This window comes from Perca fluviatilis, chromosome 23 (genome assembly GCF_010015445.1).
Source record: "Perca fluviatilis chromosome 23, GENO_Pfluv_1.0, whole genome shotgun sequence".
In the NCBI taxonomy this organism is placed as follows: Eukaryota; Metazoa; Chordata; class Actinopteri; order Perciformes; family Percidae; genus Perca; species Perca fluviatilis.
In genome coordinates, this window is record NC_053134.1 from 3,537,945 (window position 1) to 3,559,539 (window position 21,595).

The window sequence follows — 21,595 nt, forward strand, 5'->3', positions numbered from 1 at the left end:
GTGTTATTATTTAAAGTTGTGACCATTATTTTTTTATTTATAATTATTCATGTGACAGTCATTGTTACTGTTATATTGCTGTATGAAGACTGCTGTTCATATTGTTGTTAGAAGTTTGATAGATATATTATGGCAGTTGTTGAGATAATAAAAAAAGGCTGATACAATTTCAAATGTGTTTTAAATGAAGTCTGTTACTAAGGGCAATACATACAATGCCGTACATTTCTATAGTTGACCAATGCACCTTGAATTATTTTAGTTGATTAATTTTTTTTTTATTCTTTAACATAAGGATCATGATTGTTCCACTTCCATGTGCATTGTATTTGGCATTCTTAGCACACAATTTATGTTGTCCAGTAAACTGGGAATATAATTTGGGAGGATTGTACAATCCTCCCAAATTATAGTCTTAGTTCACTGGACCAGTAACTATCTAGTGATGTAGGCTACTGTACATTCATGTAACAACAGGGAGAGGACACCTCAATGGTTTTTGACCTTATATTTGGGGGGAAATAACTGATGAATATACTCTGTTCCATTCATGTTTACAGTGTGCATGGAATTTATCACTTAATTATCTTCATAGTTTCTAGATTTTAGAGTCCAATTTCTTCAGTGTCTTTATTTTCTATGTCCATATATACGAGGGAGCAAAGCATATAATATGTAGAGAAGGAAACTCGGCCTCTATAAAAAATAAAAAAATGAAACGCGGACCGACTTAATGATAGTCTAAAAATATACATTTATGAAATACTGCTCTTAACTGAAACCATTCAATGAGTCACTGTCATTTGCAAAAACGAGCAGATGTACACTTTGCATTAAAAGGGAGCAGTGGAAGTTAATATGACTTAGGAAACTTATATTTTAGCCCATGAGAGAGAGGGAGGAACAGAGTGAAAGAGATATTTACGCATCATATTCTAGCGTTGTAGAAAATTGATCTTCATTGTAAATTTCCTGAGTAACATTATCTTCTGCTTACTTTTAAGGCAAAGAGTGCAACTGTTAATTTGTGCAAATGATTAGTAGCCTAATCCTTGAATGGTATGATTATGACGGTTTCAGTTCAGAGCAGTGGTCAGTAAATGTATATATTTAAGCTACAATTACGCATTCAGTCGGTCCGTGATCGTCTGCCTCGCTTTCTCTCGCTGTTTCATTACAGCGGCTGTGTTTCTTTTCTTTTTATACAAATAATGTGTTTCTCGTCATCATACTTCCACAAGAAGCTGCTGCTCACTCTGTATAAAGTATGTACAACGCGTATTCTCCATTTTGGCATCAGTAAATCTGTGATCGACCTCGCGGTCTTTTGAGGAAAGCCGTGGACGCGCATCTATCTGAATTACTTCAGCCTGACTCGACCTAGTCTCTCCTCCTCAGCCTGGCTCGGCCTTCGTGAAACGCACCAAGCCAGGATGCACAGATTAGACTAGGTCAAGCCTCGCTTTATCAGTTATCCTGGATTTATATATTCTGCTTTTGTGAAACAGGCCCCAGGTGTTGGAAATAAGCGTTTACCTACAAAAATTAAACACAGTGCATCATGCTTGATAACAGGTATTCCCTACTATGTCAGATTAAAATGTCAACTTTTGAAATGTGTTGTCTGTTGTTTATTTTACTACCTTTGTGTGATGCCACAGTACTTGGAAAAAGTATTTAGTATTTTTTTAAAAAGGGTCATAAAAAGTCATTTATAGTATGTCAAAAAAAAGTCAAAGTATAGCATGTAAAAAAAGTCAAGACAAAATTCATAGTTTTTGTATGTCGAAAAAAAATTATAAAGAAGTCATAGTATAGAATGTTGAAAAAAGGTCATAAAAAAGTCATAAACAGTCATAGTGTGTCAAAAAAAAGTAATGGAAAAGTAATAGTATAGTATGTCAATAATATCCACAAAAAAGTCACAGTATAGTATGTCTAAAAGTCATAGTATAGTAGGTCGAAAACAAAGTCATGAAAAAAGTCATAGTATAGTATGTCAAAAATATTCACAAAAAAGTCATAGTATAGTATGTTGAAAAAGTAATAAAAAAGTCATAGTAAATTATGTCAATAATATCCACAAAAAAAGTCATAGTATAGTATGTCGAAAAAAGTCATAAAAAAGTCACAGTATAGTACGTGGAAAAAGTCTCAACACAGCCTATCTGCTCCTCCCTGACTGCCTCCTCCCTGCCTGTTGCCTCCTCATTGGCTGCTCCCATCCAGCCTGCTGCCTCCTCACTGGCTGCTCCCATCCAGCCTGCTGCCTCCACCCTGGCTGCTCCCATCCAGCCTGCTGCCTCCTCCCAGCCTGCTGCCTCCTCACTGGCTGCTCCCATCCAGCCTGCTGCCTCCTCCCAGCCTGCTGCCTCCTTCCTGCCTGCTGCCTCCTCACTGGCTGCCCCCATCCAGCCTGCTGCCTCCTCACTGGCTGCTCACATCCAGCCTGCTGCCTCCTCACTGGCTGCTCACATCCAGCCTGCTGCCTCCTCCCTGCATGCTGCCTCCACCCTGGCTGCTCCCATCCAGCCTGCTGCCTCCTCCCTGGCTGCGGATGCGTCTGGGGTATGTAAAAGCATATTTATTTGCTAATAAATAACATCATTGTTACTTTGTTTTGTCCCAACTTCACTGATCTCAAAATTCTCATCACTGTTTTTACCAGGCTGTGGATGAGTCCGGTGTGCCAGGCATGGACAGAGTGGACAGCTTGGCAGAATATCACCAGCCCTCACTAGCCCTCACCAACCAGCAGGTCAGGGACTTTTATTGTCTTATTTATTTCTCCTCTGTTCTCTGTCACACATGTCCACACTTGAATGTTTTTGTTTAATGTGCTGTTCTCTCTATGTTGTCTTTCTCAGGTGAGCGATATTGTCGTTCTGTGGCAGAACCTGCTAGACTTTGACAAGCAGCGGGTTGTCTTTGCTGCCAGACACCAGACCAGGCTGGTCACAGGACAGACACTCAAAAGAACAGGCAGGAGTTCACTCCAGGGGTGGAGAGTGTAAAGCGGCATGCACTTACCACCACTGCCCCGCTTGCCCAATGGCCAGATTGCTGCCGCCTGGTGGAAACCATCTTCGTCCGGCTCTGTGCCATCCACCGCAGTCCCAAGAAGAGATCCAGATGGGACCTTATCCTGGAGGACTATAGGCGAATCAGGCGGCGCATTCTGGCCAACGAGGAAGTTATGCAGCAGACCACCAGCAGCACCGTGGGCCAAGCGGAGGTTAAGAGGAAGGCCGTACATGCATTCGCGACACCTGTGGCTGTGAGACCACGCCCTCAGCGGCAGCTCTTCCCTGCTCCGCCTCCACCTCCCACGTCAGCTCCACAGCTGATGATGCTGGCTCCAATGAGTGCTTCAATGAGTCCACAGGTGCCTGTCCTGATGGCTGCCCCACAGGCCCAGGGTTTCAGCCTAATATCAGCTCCTCCTGCTCCTCCTGCGGCTTCTCCGGCTCCAGTCCGAAAACTGACCCGCAAAGTATTGCACAACACGTGCAAGAAATGCGGGCAGTTCAGGACAGCTGAGACAGGACACAGCCAGTACAAAGGGCCTGTGTACTGCCCTTCAGTTGAGACTGTCCCCAAAGAACAGTGGCTGGAGAACATTCCAAAAAATGATAACATTTATAATAATTTTATAATATCCCTGTTCATGATATATTTATAATACTTCTAATATTGTTACTCCACAATAAAAGTTTGGTTAAATAAAAAAACATGCTTTTGTGTGTTATGAATATAAGTTTCTGCTTATTATTAACACTATTTAGATAGTGTAAATGTGTAATATGTAAATCAGGGGTGGTGAACCTGTGGCTCTTGAGCTGCCTCCTCCTGTGAGGCTCTTACTGGGTGGTTGGGGGCTGTGTTATGTCATATTTCAGATAAGTCCAAACACATTTGATATATCTGCCAATGGAGCTCAACAGTGTGGTTCTGGAAGTAAAAATCCCGTTCATTTTACAAGGTTGTGTAAGTTTCTGCTGCTATAGTAATTTGATCCAAATGATTTTTGGCTTTTGACACAGTTTCGAGTTGCCAGGTTTGATTATTGCAACTTGTTTACCTAACTATATTTGTTGTACACGAGAGAAATCATCGAAATTGGAGATATTTGTATATGTTTTGGCTTGGGGGGGGAGGAGGAAAGACTTATGTTGCCAGATTTGAGGAGGGCTGCCAGGTTGATGTCTAAAGTTCTACATTTTGGGTATTGATGATATCCCTAAAAAGAGGTTATTGATGCATGATAGCGGAGGTAAGGTTTCATTAACACTGTATGAACTTGCCAGGTTGGAGAAACAGATGAAGCAATCAGGTAGAATAGAGCTAAGGGGAAAATAAAGCAGGTCATTTCATGTTCGACAAGGTGTAGAGAGTTACGGTTGCCAGGTTCAAGCAGGTTCTGCATGTTGAAGTAAAAATAGCATTCTCTGTTGCCACTTCAAAATACTAGGGCTGCCCAGTCTGACTTAACAGATTGTCAACACCAAGCAGCTCTCCTATGAAAAAGAACAGATAAACATGTACAAAAGCATGCACACATAATTAATAAGTTAATGGCATGTATCATGTTAAGTACATAGTTTGCTTTTGTCACTGGGAATGAAAAGTCTCACTGAATTTCAGTTTAAACACTTAAAAGCCAATGAACCAAAAATACTAGGACAACATTACATTAGCATACCGGTGTATTTGGAGGGTGGCCTGAAGTTTGGCACAAATGCCCGGCCAAACACCTTCAAGCTGCTGGGTCACATCCCCGGAGTAGGTGAGCAGAGATGATGGCCTGCTGGTCACCGCCGCAGTCCCCCGGTCCTGGTTCCACCTGTTCAGGCCTTCCAGGACGTACAGCTGAGTGTTTATCATACATAAGGGAGACACCAACCTGGAATGAACCTTTTCAGGTGGCAATGAAAAGATTGCAGAGATGTGGACCCTCTGGCACAGCGATACCTGGTTAGGACAACACCCCCCTTCTTGATGGTGCCAGTCTCTGTATAGAGATGCACACCAGGCAGGTCCTGGATGCACTTGACGTGGCATTGCTGCACACGCCAGATGTGTTCAATGCGCACCTGGTCCAGCAGTGGCACCCCCATAAGGTCCCTCCTGTTTGCCCCTCCCAGTTCCTGCAGCAGCCGCCCAATGAGGCTGATGGTGACCTCCTCGCCGCGTGTCCTCCTGCGACAGTACTGGCTCAGCTCATTCTTAGTGATCCTGGCATCCACCGCAGGATCATTTGTGGCTGGCACACCCTCCTGCCTGAGCTGCTCTTTCTTTGCCCGCTGCAACAGAGAGAGGTCCCCTGCGTCCCACTCAAATATGCAGGCAGAGAGACAGCTCATGAAGGTGGGGTACAGGGGACAGCCTCCGCATAAAGTGCCAGATGTCCAGCCGTATGTGAAGGTCTGGCCACTCCCCAAACTTGGTCTGCAACTTGCTGGACCCCTCACTGATGCAGCAGCCACAGTCCACATACAGCAGCACTGGGGCACTCCATCACCCCTGCCACCATCCTGTCCAGTCCTGGCCCCTCCTGCACTGTCACCACACTGGTCACAAGGTGACCCAGAGACCAGTCCCCTTGGCGTGACCAGCCAGCTTCTTTGTGATCTGTAATTTGACAATAGTGATGTTAAAAAAATCTGTACGGTAATTTCAACTATCTACAGCACCAACTGTATATAGATTAATTACACTGTACACATTTAAAATATGTACCAATGTGATATTATGATTGACAATAGCATTAATGTGTATAATGGCATATATAAACAACATGGATATCTATTACACAGATCATTTATTACCTGTTTGGTTGAGTTCATCTTTAAGATGGAGCCAAATGTGGAGGTGATGCTGGCCTTGACATGGTCCAATCGGGAGAGGATGTCCCTGCCATAAACGGACAGCAGCCAGCGACTGGTGGGCACATCAATGGGCTCTGGGGGCTCCTGGCACACCACTGGGAAGAGGCTTGGCCGATCAACAAAGTCAGCACACTCCCCAAAATAGTGTGCCAACCTGTTCAGCCATTCCTCCCCATGGTTTTCCTTAAGCTGTTTTACCAGACGTACTATTAATTAAATATGAGTTATTTAATATAATTTTCACCATTGACAAACTTGGAGGGGGGGGCGCCAGAAAGATGGTGGTACAGCAGCCGTTGCACCAGGGGTCGAGACCAGAGCTGCAGACTGCGATGCAGACTCTGCATGTCCTCCCTGCCTGTCCTCTCTGCATGTCCTCCCTGCCCGTCCTCCCTGCATGTCCTCTCTGCCTGTCCTCCCTGTCCTCTTTGCATGTCCTCTCTGCATGTCCTCCCTGCCCGTCCTCCCTGCATGTCCTCTCTGCCTGTCCTCCCTGTCCTCTTTGCATGTCCTCTCTGCATGTCCTCTCTTCATGTCCTCCCTGCCTGTCCTCCCTGCCTGTCCTCTCTGCATGTCCTCCCTGCCCGTCCTCCCTGCATGTCCTCTCTGCCTGTCCTCCCTGTCCTCTTTGCATGTCCTCTCTGCATGTCCTCCCTGCAGGTCCTCCCTGCCCGTCCTCCCTGCAAGTCCTCTCTGCCTGTCCTCCCTGTCCTCTTTGCATGTCCTCTCTGCATGTCCTCTCTTCATGTCCTCCCTGCCTGTCCTCCCCTGTCCTCTCTGCCTGTCCTCCCTGTCCTCTTTGCATGTCCTCTCTGCATGTCCTCTCTGCCCTCTTTCCCTTCCTCTCCTCTCTCCTCTCCCTGTCCTCCCTGCCCTTGTCTTCCCTCCTAGTTTTCTTCCTCTCTGCCTCTGTGTCTTCTGTCCTCTTGTCCTCCTCTGTCCTCTCTTTCTTCTGCCTGTCCCTCTCTGTCCTCTCTGCATGTTCCCTCTCTGTCCCTTGTCCTCTCCTTCCCTGTCCTTCCTCCCTGCGCTGTCCTCTCTGCCTGACGCCTCCCCTGTCCTCCTCCCATGCCTTCTCCCTGTCCTCTGCTGTCCCCTTTTCTGTCCTCTGTCCTCCTCTTCATGCCTTCTCTGTCTGTCCTTTCCCTCTGTCCTCTCGCTTGTCCTCGTCTGCATGTCCTCCTGTCCTCTCTGCCTGTCCTCCCTGTCCTCTCTGCATGTCCTCTCTGCATGCAGACCAGTTCTTGCGCGAGCAAGCCATTGACAATAATGGATTTCATAGCGCAGCGCTGCCATTTGCGCGTACAATGTGAATGGCCCTTGAGTGTGCAAGGACCTTTAGCTGGGAACTTAAAGTGCCCATATTATGAAAAAAACACTTTTTCTGGTGATTTGGGGTGTTCTTTTGTGTCTCTGGTGCTTCCACACACATACAAACTTTGAAATAAATCCATCCATGGTGTTCTGAGTGAGATACGGTTTCTGAATGTGTCCTGCCTTCAGTCTCCTGGTGAGCTGTTCAAAATCGGCTCGGACTGTGACGTCACAATCCGAAATGAGCTGGCTAACCGCAACCGTTAGCTCGTAGTCTCTAGCAGTTAGGTCTCACTCTGTAGCTAAAACAGAGACCAGGTGAAAAAAGGATCTGCAGCAGTGAGAGAGAGCTGTGCAGTACAACAAAAATATGGTGTTTTTTGAAAATTAAACCATGTAAACCTATTCTGGTACAACCTTAAAATACAATTATGAACCTGAAAATGAGTATAATATGGGCGCTTTAAAGGAAAGTTTGCTGATTTTTTAACCAGCTCTGTGTACTGCAGTACACACCAGTACCCAGAGGTCCGTGTTCACCTGCTGGCAAAATTCCACTGGATCGGTTTACACTCTTTAGTGTTTAGCTTAGCGCAATTAAACCATACACAACACTGGCTTAGCCACATCATCCTCCACAGCTCCGCCCTTTTGTCCAAATATGGTCATTTCTGGCTCCAATGTACCAAGATGGCGACTAACCTGACTCCGCCAGATGGATCGCTTCGCATTTGCTCGGCATATCCATCTGGGAACTTTCCGTTGGAGAACTTTTGGGAAGGGGCGAAAATCCTGGTTAGCTGATTGGATAAACCATCTGTCTATCTACCACCTATAGTTGGTGATAGACGGGCCAAATCAACCAATCACATCAAACTCTTGCCAAAACCAGTCGGGAGAAGAGCAAAAACATCTTTTCTCCGAAAAAAGCCTCCAGTGCTGTTTTTTTTGCTCTTCTTTCAATGAAGGAATACTTTCTAATTCGGATAAAACTTGCACGATAGCTTCGCTCATCTCATCCGTGGAAGCCTTCGTGTTGTTTAGACTGAACAGTCGCTTCTCATCGCATCACACCTAAACCCGCCTCAAAACCAGCGCTGATTGGTCGGTCGTTTGGCGAACGGCTCCAAATTTTCTCTATCTCAAGATGCCAGACTGATCTGCGAGTGGAAAACTGGAGCTCGCCAGATCAGGACGGTCTCACGAGGCTAGATGGCGACACCCAAAATGCAAACTCCTGGCTTCAAAATGGCAGTCCACAAACCATGCTATGCTAAGCTTAAGCCTTTTATTTCAGGATACTGAGATCATTTGGATCTCAGCTGTTAAAAAAACGGTTAAGAGACAATAATTGTGCTTAACTACCTGGAATAAGGAGACAAATGCAGTGTGACAGGACTCAAAATGTTTATTGTGCTTACTAAATGCCACACAAAATGTAACTTACCACATAAAATGTAACTTTACAAAAGGAGTTAAAGCGGTGAACCAGAACTAAAACCTTATTGGCTGTTAAACTCCTCCTTCTCTTCCTCCCTGCTTGACCATTGGCCGGTGGACTCCTGACCTGGGACTGCTTTATAACGAGCTGCAGGGTCGACACACCTCGTTCTACATTGACTGAACACACCAGAACAGGTACGCTACTCTGAGAGAGAGTGTGTGTGTGTGTGTGTGTGTGTGTGTGTGTGTGTGTGTGTGTGTGTGTGTGTGTGTGTGTGTGTGTGTGTGTGTGTGTGTGTTCTTGTTTAACTATATTCGTGGGGTCCAGAGACCGGGAGTCCAGTATACTTGTGGGGTCCAGACAGCTTTGTGGGGCCAAAATAATGGACCCCACAAGTTTAAAGGGCTGTTTGAGGATTAAGACTTGTAGGTTGTAGGATTAGGGATATAATTAGGTTATGGTTAGGGTAAGGGTTAAGGTTAGGCATTTAGTTGTAATGGTTAAGGTTAGGGTAAGGGTTAAGGTTTGGCATTTAGTGGTGATGGTTAAGGTTAGGGTAAGGGGCTAGGCAATGCATTATGTCAATGATGGGTCCCCACAAAGATAGTGAGACGCACAATGTGTGTGTGTGTGTCTGTGCATGTGTACAGTGCTGGGTCATAATCTACAGCAATGCATCATATTCTAAAAGATCATCATATGTTTGTAGCGTCGCTGAAACACGTATCTCTATTACAACTTTTCATAGAATTAGAAGAAAAACAGCCATGTTTTCAGCCTTGTGACAACGCATTTTCCAGCTGATCCAAGAGGCTTTTTAAAGACTATTTAGTTTAAGAAGGAGAATTTTCTCAACACATAAAGGAACACTTCATCCTTCAGTTTATCACAAACATTCAACATCAACACATCTGGAGATACGTGTTTGTCCCTGAACAGGAAGGTGATGAAGAAGTGTCTGTGAAGGTTCACAGTCATCCAGGTCATAGTAATCCAGGTAAGGGTTTAAACTCAAGGGCACATGGACTTGGTTAAAGACATTTCATCTCGTCCGAGAGACTTCTTCAGTTCTGACTGAACAGTAACCGACCGAAAGTCGAATATAATTCGAATAGTAAAAAAAAAAAAATCAATACTATTTGAATGCTGAAATGACTCTCTCCCTCTTCTCATGTCTGATGAACAATAAGTTACGGGAGTGAGAAACACACGGCATTGTGAGCTAACGTTACGTACCGAGCAGTGTTGTTTGAAGTCATCTTACTTTAAAAAAGTAATTAGTTACAGTTACAAATTACTTCTCCCAAAAAGTAATTAGTAGTTAGTAACTCAGTTATCACATTGTAAAAGTAATTAGTTACTCAGCAAAGTAACTGTGACGTTATTTTTCCTTGGCATAGTGTGCACATTACATAAACATTGTTGCCTTTAATTTCAATGAGCGAGAAGTAGTGCCGGTACTTCCAGTTCGAGAACGCTACCTTTGAATTTCCCTGGCTCGTCGCCATTGTCGCTGTCTTGTGTTTAGTGGTAGTCAGTTGCAACGGTGTCATCAAGTAATTAATTAGATTACGCTGTTACTGAAAAAATAACACCGTTAGTAACGCCGTTATACTTAAACACCGTTACTCCCAACACTGGTACTGAGTAACGTTAGTACAGGGGGGAGAGTGACAGGCTGCGGCTGGAAATTGGAAGGAGGATGGGAAATTGTTTTAACATGACTTTAAAATTGACATCCAGCGAGCCAAAATGCTTATGTTATCAATAGTTAGCTCGTTCTTGTTTCCTAACTGCGTCGTGAGTTATAGGAGCTTTAGCTGGGAGCTTCATGGAGACAACTTAAGTTAATGTTAGCTGCCCTACAGCTGTCAGAGTTAGCTTCCACTTCATATATTACCTTCTAACAGCTGTATTCTCAGTAACGTGACAATCTGCACTAAAATAGTAGTGACCGAACTGCTTAGTTATCAATGCCGTTAGCATCGTGGCTAACACTATTGTTACTTTATTTTTTGACAATCATTTCGGCTATGCTTTCTCACATGATGTCATTGTGCTAACTGAGCACCGTTAGCCTTTACAACAGAGCTGCTTCACTACACTTGTTAGATCATGTTTCATTACAGAGTTCTCTGTTGATTTGTGTTTGTCGCTGTGTGCTCGTGGTGGAAAATAATGTAAACAGAGAGCAGCGTGCCAGAAATGCAATGGGCCGTGACGTAGGTCCCCTTCAAGGCCAGGCTGATGTTGGAAGTCCCTCTAGTGGTCAGAACGTGTAACAACAACCACATGCGTATAGTGGCATTGACAATGCACAAGCCTGAGTAGTGTAGTACATATTTATAACAGGCTGCATTTGAGCATTTAATATTCGAATATTATTCAAATATTTAAAAAAAAAAAAGACATTTGAATGATATTATAGATGAAGACTGACAGCTCTAATGGACACCCGAGGCCAAGTCTGAACGGCCATTGTTGGCATTCGTCTCCATTGTCATGAGTTGGCATTCATTGACATTCTCACGTGAGGCAAAATGTGGGAATGGACGAAGCCGAACAAACAAGCAACTAAGAGTAAAAGAAGAATTACTTAGTGTAGAAATTAGTAAAAAAAGTAAAAAAGTATTAATAAATGGAATTTGTTCTTTGGTGTTTGGTTAAATAACAGTGTGTTGTTCAGAGAGTTTCCTAATCAGGCACAGATGGGTTTTAATGATTCGTGGTATAGGGCTCCTCAGTTTAGGTCACGGTCTCAAAAGAGAAAGTATTTTTGAAGTAGGGCTGGGCAATATATCGATATTATATCGATATCGTGATATGAGACTAGATATCGTCTTAGATTTTGGATATCGTAATATCGTGATATGACATAAGTGTCTTTTCCTGGTTTTAAAGGCTGCATTACAGTAAAGTGATGTTATTATCAGACTGTTGTAGCTGTTCTATTATTTGGCTTTACCCCACTTAGTCATTATATCCACATTACTGATGATTATTTATCTAAAATCTCATTGTGTAAATATTTTGTGAAAGCACCAATAGTCAACACTACAATATCGTTGCGGTATCGATAACGAGGTATTTGGTCAAAAATATCGTGATATTTGATTTTCTCCATATCGCCCAGCCCTATTTTGAAGCCAGTCAGAATACACCCCATAAAACATAAAAGTAGTGTGCAATGTAGACTACCACAGAAGGCTTGTGATCGAAGTAAAACTGCACCAACAAGACAAAGAAGAAGCTTGGTCCAGCTCAGCTAAAAACACAACAACACTGAATGGCTCAGCACGTTAGCGTGTCGTTCACTACCGAGTTTGGTTTGTAACCATTTGGCTACCGGCAAAGTTATCTTCTGTTCTACTAACTTTGTTAGATAACACACTCGACTCTCCTGCTGTTACAGAAGTGAACGTACCACAGACAGTTGCCCCGTGCATGGACTCACAGAAATCAGTCCTTCCAGAAAAATGCGGAGTTTTTTTTTGATCGTTGTGGGCAAAAATCCTTGATTATGCGGCACGGTTTCTTAAAAAATGCGATGGAATATGCTCTATATGATATTTATGCAATTTTATGTGATGAAATTGCGGGAACTTGCAAAACTTGCGGGAACTTAAACTGAAAAAGAGAAAAAAAAGTGATTTCCCCCAACACCCTGCTTTTCGATGATGTTCACATCGCGTGATTACGTCACTTCATAACGGTCCCATGGCAACAGGGGAAAATGGCTGCTTTTCAACTTTCTGCTAAGATATATTATGTGACTTTTTTGCATTATGAAATCACGCAAGCCCTGCATATTCTGCACGGAAATCGGCAATTTATGCATAAATATGCGGACTTTGGCTGATTATGCATTGAATTATGCGATTGCATAATCACGTTTTTCTGGAGGGACTGAGAAGTGCTTGCTCTTGAGGGAATTACTGTAATTGCTGGAATTGTTGGGGCTTTGTAAACTATAGAGTGTGGTCTAGACCTACTCTATCTGTAAATTGTCTCGAGATAACTAACTCTTGTTATGATTTGATATTATAAATAAAATTGAATTGAATTGAATTGAATATAGTGGAAACACAGTGGATATGTGGCGTTATTTTCGGCTGGGTGGTTGTCATATGTTGGCTGTGAAAACGTTACAGTTTTTTTAGTCCAATAATGTTTTGCGAGTTCTGATCTGATGGACGCCCATATACATTCATTGAACTGTTTTGTCTTTCCAGGTCGACATGTTGTCCATCCCAGATCTGATCAAGAAGAAGAAAGATGGAGGAGCGCTCAGTGATGAAGAGATCAAAGCCTTCATCGAAAGTGTTACAGACAAAACTATACAAGACTGTCAGACAGGTACGACCCGTTTAACTCGAACATTTAAAAACACTTTACTGAGGTCACTTATAACCTGAATTTTCCCTCTTCTTTCACCGTTAAGGGGCCATGCTGATGGCTATCTGGCAGAAGGGAATGACAGATAAGGAGATTGTGACCCTGACCAAGGAGATGATGTCATCAGGGGAAGTGATGTCATGGCCAAAAGAGTGGGCGGGGCTAGTGGTTGACAAGCACTCAACAGGAGGGGTGGGAGATAAAGTCAGTCTGGTATTAGCGCCTGCGCTAGCTGCCTGTGGCTATAAGGTACACACATTAACCTGTATTTAATCTACTCATAGAGAGACATGTTGTACGTCTAAGATGTCATAACACAAGGTGTGTGTTTCTCAGGTGCCTATGATCAGTGGGCGGGGCTTGGGTCACACAGGAGGAACTCTGGATAAACTGGAATCAATTCCAGGATTCAACATCCAGCAATCAACAGATCAGGTGTAACAAACTATTGTTTTATAAACGGGCTCACTGACAAACTGCGACGATGTTGGAAAATATTCAGCCAATAATAAATAAGACCTAACGCGCTCAACTCACATTAAAACTTAGAAGACTAGGGGGGCTGGATCCTTAATGTGGATAATAATATATAAAAAAGGTAGTTTGGACAGCACTCCAATTAATACTTCTTATTGCCACACAGGCTTTTGGGGCAGGACATCCTTCTTTTTTATTTAACCTTTATTTAACCAGGAAGAGACTCATTGAGATTAAAAATCTCTTTTTCAAGAGTGTCCTGGCCAAGGCAGGCAGCAGTACAACCACACATACAGTACATGCAAATACAAAATACACAAAAACACTAAAAACATAAAACAACTGAAACAGCAAATCCCTCAAAGTCAACCAGAATCCTAAACACATCAGGTAAAACATCTACAGCCAGATGTGGCTGCCTCCAAGTCAAACAACATCCTCTTAAAAGCCACCAATGAATGACTAGTTCAGTAAGTTTCATGGATTTCTGTAACTTGTTCCATGTAGAGGGAGCAGCAAACTTAAAGGCCTTTTTCCCCTTAGCTCAGTTCTAACCTTTGGAACAGACAGGATGAAAAGATCCTGGGAACGAAGATTGTAAGTCCCGGTACTGTTTAGAAGCTTCTTAAGCTTGTTTCACAAGTAATCTCCTGTGAAACACGCTTGAATGTTTAGCCAAGAAAGAAACCTGGACAGAAATATAAATGTATTGATTCTGACTTTTTATCTAGCACCATCATCAGCAGGGGCGGAGGTATATGTTTGTTTTAAACCACTTTTTTCACCTAAATGTGTATTTTTGGATGTTTTCTTTCCATTTAAGTCTGAAAGAAGACATGTTATGTAAGCTAAATAGCCCTAAAGTCTCTCGCCTGCCGTGTCTGGCCATAATGATAACCTCTCGTGTCTTATGACGGCTGGACTTTGACTTTACATGTTGATTTAGTGCGGCAGAACTTTATCACCAGAAAGCAAACACCAAAAAAACTCCTCGACCCTTCCAGTTATCAGCCTCTCAAAGTCTCTTATAAGCTTTAAATATGGATGTACTGCACATTTACACGATGTTGTTGATGTGAACAGTTGCCGTCAAGATTTATAATGAATTATATATACATACACACACACACACACACACACACACACACACATACTAGGAAGGTTCGCTTACTTACTACTAGGGGTGCACGATATTGGATTTTGGCCGATATTCGATATGCTGATATTTTCAAACTCATTTTGGCCGATGCCGATATATATACATTTTCCCCTGATGTATATACACTTTAGTTTTACTGAAGAGAAATCCAAGTCTTTCTCCTGTACTGCCTTTACCTTATTACACTGTACTACCTTTACCTTATTACACTGTACTACCTTTACCTTATTACACTGTACTACCTTTACCTTATTACACTGTACTACCTTTACCTTATTACACTGTACTACCTTTACCTTATTACACTCATGTGTGGTAGATATGGCAATACACAAGACAAGCAACGTTTGATTCTACCATAAATGTATCATTTTACAAATGTATACTACAAAATGCATTTTACTGGAGTTGTGAAGTTTAAAATATGACAGCAGAACAGTTGCACAACTAATCAGTGACATCTGCGGAGGAGATATGAGCTCATAACAGCCTCATAATCAATAAATAATACAGGCGAAAATGAATAAAGTAAAAATAAATTCACTCAACTTTTACTCTTTATTCTAATCAAATCAATAATTTTTTCAATATTGAAACATTCTATTTATCAATTCGTTGATTATTTTTAAAAAAAAAATTTTTCAATTAGAACACAAGACAAAATAATTGTTTTTCTCGATTACATTGTTTTTGTGATCGTTAGGAGCCAAAATCATAATCATGATTAAAATTTGATTACTTGCACAGCCCTACATTCAATGAAATTCATTATTTATTAATTAAAAAATGATTAAACCCATTCCCACATTTGATCACAGAAGATCAAAGTGTGATATTATCAAAGGACCATGTTTTCCTGGCAAATGGTTAGGAGATAACACAAGGGGCCCCCTGAACGTTTTCCACAGGAATCACTGCTCAACTGTACTTCTGTACTAATCAATAGTAACATGTGCTTACTGTGCAGATCAAAAACATCATGGACTCAGTGGGCTGTTGCATTGTGGGTCAGACGGAGACGTTGGTTCCTGCGGATCAAGTCCTGTACGGTATGCGGGACGTCACCAGCACAGTGAACAGCTTACCGCTAATTACTGGTACAGAACTTATTATTGTATTAACTTAACTAACATGACCTAAGAATACTACACTAGTTTAATATTAATTCAAATGTGTGTGTGTGTGTGTGTGTGTGTGTGTGTGTGTGTGTGTGTGTGTGTGTGTGTGTGTATGTGTGTGTGTGTGTGTGTGTGTGTGTGTGTGTGTGTGTGTGTGTGTGTGTGTGTGTGTGTGTGTGTGTGTGTGTGTGTGTGTGTGTGTGTGTGTGTGTGTGTGTGTGTGTGTGTGTGTGTGTGTGTGTGTGTGTGTGTGTATGTGTGTGTGTGTGTGTGTGTGTGTGTGTGTGTGTGTGTGTGTGTGTGTGTGTGTGTGTGTCAGGCTCGATTATCTCAAAGAAAGGAGCCGAGTCTCTGTCTGCTCTGGTGCTGGATGTGAAGTTTGGACGAGCTGCTCTGTATAAAGACCTGGACAGTGCTAGAGAACTAGCACAGTTATTAGTAAGTGTCATTAGAAGTATTAATAACGTTAAGATGTATTAAAGGTCCCATGGCATGAAAATGTCACTTTATGAGGTTTTTTAACATTAATATGCGTTCCCCAGTAGCGGAAATAGCGTGGGTGCGGCCCCCTCAGGGCCCCGTGCCAACTTTGGGCCCCTCAAACGCCGCCGATCTTGCGTAACTTGACGAGAACGGGGCCCTCGCCAAGGGACACGTTGCAAATTATTACCTGAAAGAAGCTAATTACTGCATATGATCTCACGTTATCACGTTGTGATAATCCAGCTCTTCTTATCAAACATATACATATATAATAGTGCCATGTCAATGATATAGTGTGGCACTGATTGAGCGCATTTGGCCTGTTCAGCACCATCGCTGTCCATCAGCTGTCGCTGTCCGTGGTGCTGGAATGTTTTTTTTTCTTTGTTCGTCAATACAAACTTGTCAAAATAATTTGCTTTTCGTTGTGTTTTATTTGACACATAGGCTTACTTGGCTCAACAAGTTTTTTTTAACAGTTTTAATTTTAAAATGACTTGGTAGCAGAGGGCCCCGTGATGAAGCTCCGCCCCCACTGTGCTGAGAGTTTAGCTCCGTGGTCCCCTGGCATTCCCCCAGCCTGCCTATGGCCCCCCAGTGGCTAGAAATGGTGATAGGTGTAAACCGAGCCCTGGGTATCCTGCTCTGCCTTTGAGAAAATGAAAGCTCAGATGGGCCAATCAGGAATCTTCTCCTTATGAGGTCATAAGGCTGAATTTCGGGAAAGAGAATTCAGATACAGTATTAGGGGACCACTAAGGCCTATATAAAAGAGACTTCAGATACAGTATTAGGGGACCACTAAGGCCTATATAAAAGAGACTTCAGATACAGTATTAGGGGACCACTAAGGTCTATATAAAAGAGACTTCAGATACAGTATTAGGGGACCACTAAGGTCTATATAAAAGAGACTTCAGATACAGTATTAGGGGACCACTAAGGTCTATATAAAAGCATCCAAAGAGCACCATGTCATGGGACCTTTAATTTACTGTGAAGTAAGCTGCCATAGACTGTAAAAATAATGGACGTAGCATCTGTGACGTCACCCATTGGTTTGTGGACTGCTGTTTTTAAGCCTTGAGTTTTCATCTTGGTATTTTGGAGCCAATAGTGACCACATTTTGAGAAAAAGCCACTGTTGTATATGGTTTCATGGTGATGCGCTAAATGGCTAAAGAGAGAAAGTCGATTTTCAACCCTTCTGAAGCGAGTCATCCGGTGGAGTTCTGCCGGCGTTACTAGAGCCGTGCATCTGCATGGACGGCAGAGCTGGTTGAAAATCAGCAAACTTTTTCTTACATTACCAGCTAACGCTAGCGCTAGCTGGCTAGCTTGGTTGGCAGAACGCTGAACAAGACATTTCTAGGCAACAAAAGTGTTATTAAACTAGCAATTGAGACCATAAATAACAAACGTAACAAATCAAGTGAGAAATAGCCTAATTTCCTCATTGACTTCTATAGAATAGCAAATTTAGTTGTAAAATTACTGGAAGATATCTTTTCTGTTTCACACTGTCCAAGAGAAAACCTTTAACATGCTGTACTGCTAATGATGATGTGTGTGTTATTTCAGGTAAAGGTGGGAAACAGCCTGGGCATGCTTACGGGGGCGGCCCTCAGCTCTATGGACGGTACGATTGGTCGCTGTGTGGGCAACAGTCTGGAGGTGATCGAGTGTCTGGAGACGCTGAAGGGGAAAGGACCCGACGACCTAATGGAGTTGGTCACAACTCTGGGTAACAACTTTATTCTGTAGCTTAAAGTACCCTTTAAAGTCATGGTTTAGATTTTCAAGTTACAGGAAACTTGATTTAATATAAAAATGTAGGACTACATGTGATATAGGGCTGGGCGATATGGAGAAAATCAGATATCGCGATATTCTTGTCCTAATACCTCGATGTCGATATCGTGATGATATTATAGTGTTGACAATTGGTGCTTTAACAAAATATCTTCACAATGAGATTTAAGACTACTAACAGCTAGAGTAGTCTGGTAAAACAGACAATTACATCACTTTACTGTAATGCAGTCTTTAAAACCAGGAAAAGACACTTAAGCCATTTACGATATGATGATATCCAAAATCTAAGACGATATCTAGTCTCATTCACGATATTAATATAATATCGATATATTGCCCAGCCCTAATGGGATATTTAAAGTTGCAGAAGATATCAAATAACGATGCGAGGATGGCAAATCAATGACGATATGTGGAAACAACGTGTGGATATAAGTGGTGTCACGATTCGATTCCATTTAGTATTTTTTTTATTTTTATAACTAAAATTAGTATTTTCAACAGGGATGGCAATGCCACAATAAGAGCCACTAGATGGCAGAAGGGAACTTTCCAACAACAGTTTGTTTCTCAGAGTTTACGAGGTGCAAGTGAATGCACCATTAGTTTAACAAGGTGCACATGAATGCATTACGAAGTCCCATTGGAGACCACATGCTTTACCTTCATTGTTTGAGAGGATTTTCCAGTTTTGTTGTTTCACTGTTAGCTCTGATTCCGACAGTGGCCACTGTGTCTAGAAAATGCAGCTACAGGCTATCGCTAAGCTAACGTTACCATGTGTCTTTAGCTGCATGCTTCCAGCCGTTAAGCTACTCTATGTCTGTTGTTGTTTTTAATGTTGTGTCGAATCGCTGATCCCGCGTTTGTTTCGACCTAAAAGTGTTACACCCTTAATGATGCTGCGTGGAAACAACAAAGCCTTGTGTTGTAGGTTTATACAGCGACACATAAACACTGCACACCATGGAGAGTTTAACAGAGGAATCTCACAACCATAAACTGCATCAGAGCGAGACTAAAAAAACACTACAGAGCAGCTTCGTCACGTGTAACCACTCAACAACCACTCAACAACCAAATGAAAAGTATCAATACGACAAATATCAGAAATGTCGGGCATACTTTTAACGCTAAAACAAAGCAGATCTTTACTGAACTTCACTGTGTTTTGTGCTTCTCAGCCTGCTAATGTTGCGCCGCTGCTCTTCTTAATGACCTTGGCTCTACTGTGCAACAGTTTCTGGTATTCACAAAGATACATTCAAGTAGGGCTGGGCGATATCGCCTAACCTAACTTTTTCACAAAAAATCCGATTTACAATTTAAATCGATTTTTCCCCCCCCTATTTAAAATCAATCTGCAGATGACAAAGAAATTGTTCCAAACTAGTTTTAACTTTATTTTGTTTTGACTCACACACACACGCACACACATAGGGCAGGTATACCATTGATTATTGATGATTATTCATACCCATTTTGTGCAAATATATATTGGTTTGAGTAATACCCCTACCATTGTTTTGGGCGGGCGTGAGATAAAGCTGTTTTCACACATAGGCTACAATTTAATTTAATTTACGTAAGAAATCCCCAAGATCGCGTCGTGTTTCTTTTCATTACGGTTGCCTGTTCAGAAGTCAGAGACGATGTAAGTTTGTACTCTGCTAGTTTATCTGGATGTTGCTAGCTTGCTAACTTTCCTGTAGCTACATCACACATGTTACTAGCTAGTGTGTGATACGTTTTTTTGGGCTTTAATCGTTACTGTATGGAGAGGATGTTCATTTTACTTTATATTTGTTAATTCCTTTGGCTACAGCCTTAGGCTAAACATTTGACATAATATTATATACAATACGATATTCAAACTTTTGACTGCTTTCTTTTATAACTAAATAACACAATACTTGTACTTTTACTTTCAGTACTTGAGTAGTACATTTTAAAATAAATTACTTGCAATACTTAAGTACAAAAAATTTTGAATACTTTAGTACTTCTACTTAAGTGTGGTGCTTAAAGAACACTTCTACTTCTACCCAAGTCACTTTTTTGATAGAGCACTTGTACTTTTACTCAAGTATGGCTCTCTAGTACTTTATACGCGTCTGACAAAATGTAGAGTAAAGTTTTCATTTAAAATGTTGACCCAGAAAACACAAAAGGTTACGTGGTCGACAGGAAGACTACACAAGGGTTAGGTAAGTAATGAAACGACTAGTTAAGAAAAGAACTAACGTTAGTCCCTGTCGCTGCCATGCTGTTTGTGTATCTCTAATGGCGCTGACACACCGAGCCGATGATCGGCCGTGGGACAGTCTGGCGAGGTCGGTGACTCGAGTCTGTTCGGTGTGTCCCGTGTCGTCGTCAGTCTGGGGGGGGCTGTCGGCGTTCATTTTGGCCGACCTGACATGTTCAGTCGGCGGCAGGGCAGTCGGGACTCACCAGGAAATGGCGAGCAGGATGAGGTGACTAGAGTCTCTCAAAATCTGATGAAAATCTTTTAAACTGACCTTTGTTGATCTGAAATGAAGACAGATTCAGCAACTGCATGGCCTATTTCTCTCTTCAAATGTTTCCAGAAACATGTTTCAGTGAACTATTTTAGTCCGATATGAGATCGTATTCTGAACGGCCACCATGACAGTCTGGTTCTGAATTTCCGGAGAAAACAAACCCATGTGACGCATTCGTCCAATCAGCTGCCGGTTTTCATTTCCTGGGCAACAATACAGATTTGCGCCGCCTGCTGTTATAGAGACGTATTACGTATCATCTCGTCTTGTTGGTTTGTTCTGGGGCACTTTTTGGACCAACACGGGGAGACTGATCATTTCGACTGGCTTTACTGTCAACGGTCGACTGTCGCCTATGTGTGTAAGCAGCTTTAGGCAAACAGGCGTGGGAGGAGGGCTGAGCCTAGTCAGAACTACGGGAGCCCAGAGGGGAGCGTCAGCATGTTAAGGAGAAAAAACGATTTTCATTTAAACAAGTCAACGTTAACTACACATTCGAGATCATCTATAAAATCGATTTATCGACCAGCCCTACATTCAAGTTGATCAAATTTAGTCGGCAATACACCAATCAAACCAAAAAAACATGCAGCCTACCAGAATTTCCTGGAGTCCAAGGTGACGTCGTCACATGTCGTGTTTCAGTGACCAACAGTCTGAAAACCCAAAGATATTACATTTAATTTCACGTAAGAGGAAAAAAAGGAGATAATCATCACAACTGCGTTACTGGAATCAGGAAATGTTTCAGTGTCATTATCATTTCATTTGAAGATTATTTTCTAAAAGTGTCCCTGAGCCAACGTCTCGTTTTGTCAAATCAAAAGTCCAAAACTCAAAGATGTTCGGTTTACTGAGATAGGACACAATAGAAAGCAACACATTTCAAGATCTGAAATCAATAACAAGAGAAAACACAACGGCGGGAACTGTTATTGACTAATGTTGATAAACAATACGGTTTGACTATTAAGACAGGT

At 42.2% G+C, this 21,595-nt stretch overlaps 1 protein-coding gene across 2 annotated transcripts in view; it reads left to right on the forward strand.

Moving 5' to 3' along the window:
* Window positions 1-8,794: 8,794 nt before the first annotated feature.
* Window positions 8,795-21,595, forward strand: part of LOC120553119 (thymidine phosphorylase) — a 20,855-nt gene continuing 8,054 nt past the window's right edge. Inside the window, exons 1-7 of one of the 2 annotated variants that reach the window (XM_039791203.1) lie at window positions 8,795-8,840; window positions 12,879-13,002; window positions 13,088-13,290; window positions 13,378-13,476; window positions 15,645-15,774; window positions 16,115-16,233; window positions 17,860-18,022. In XM_039791203.1, coding sequence (XP_039647137.1) covers window positions 12,885-13,002; window positions 13,088-13,290; window positions 13,378-13,476; window positions 15,645-15,774; window positions 16,115-16,233; window positions 17,860-18,022 — 832 coding nt within the window. In that variant the 5' untranslated portion in view covers window positions 8,795-8,840; window positions 12,879-12,884. The remainder of the gene's footprint in view (window positions 8,841-12,878; window positions 13,003-13,087; window positions 13,291-13,377; window positions 13,477-15,644; window positions 15,775-16,114; window positions 16,234-17,859; window positions 18,023-21,595) is intronic. The other variant, XM_039791204.1, reaches the window with a different exon arrangement.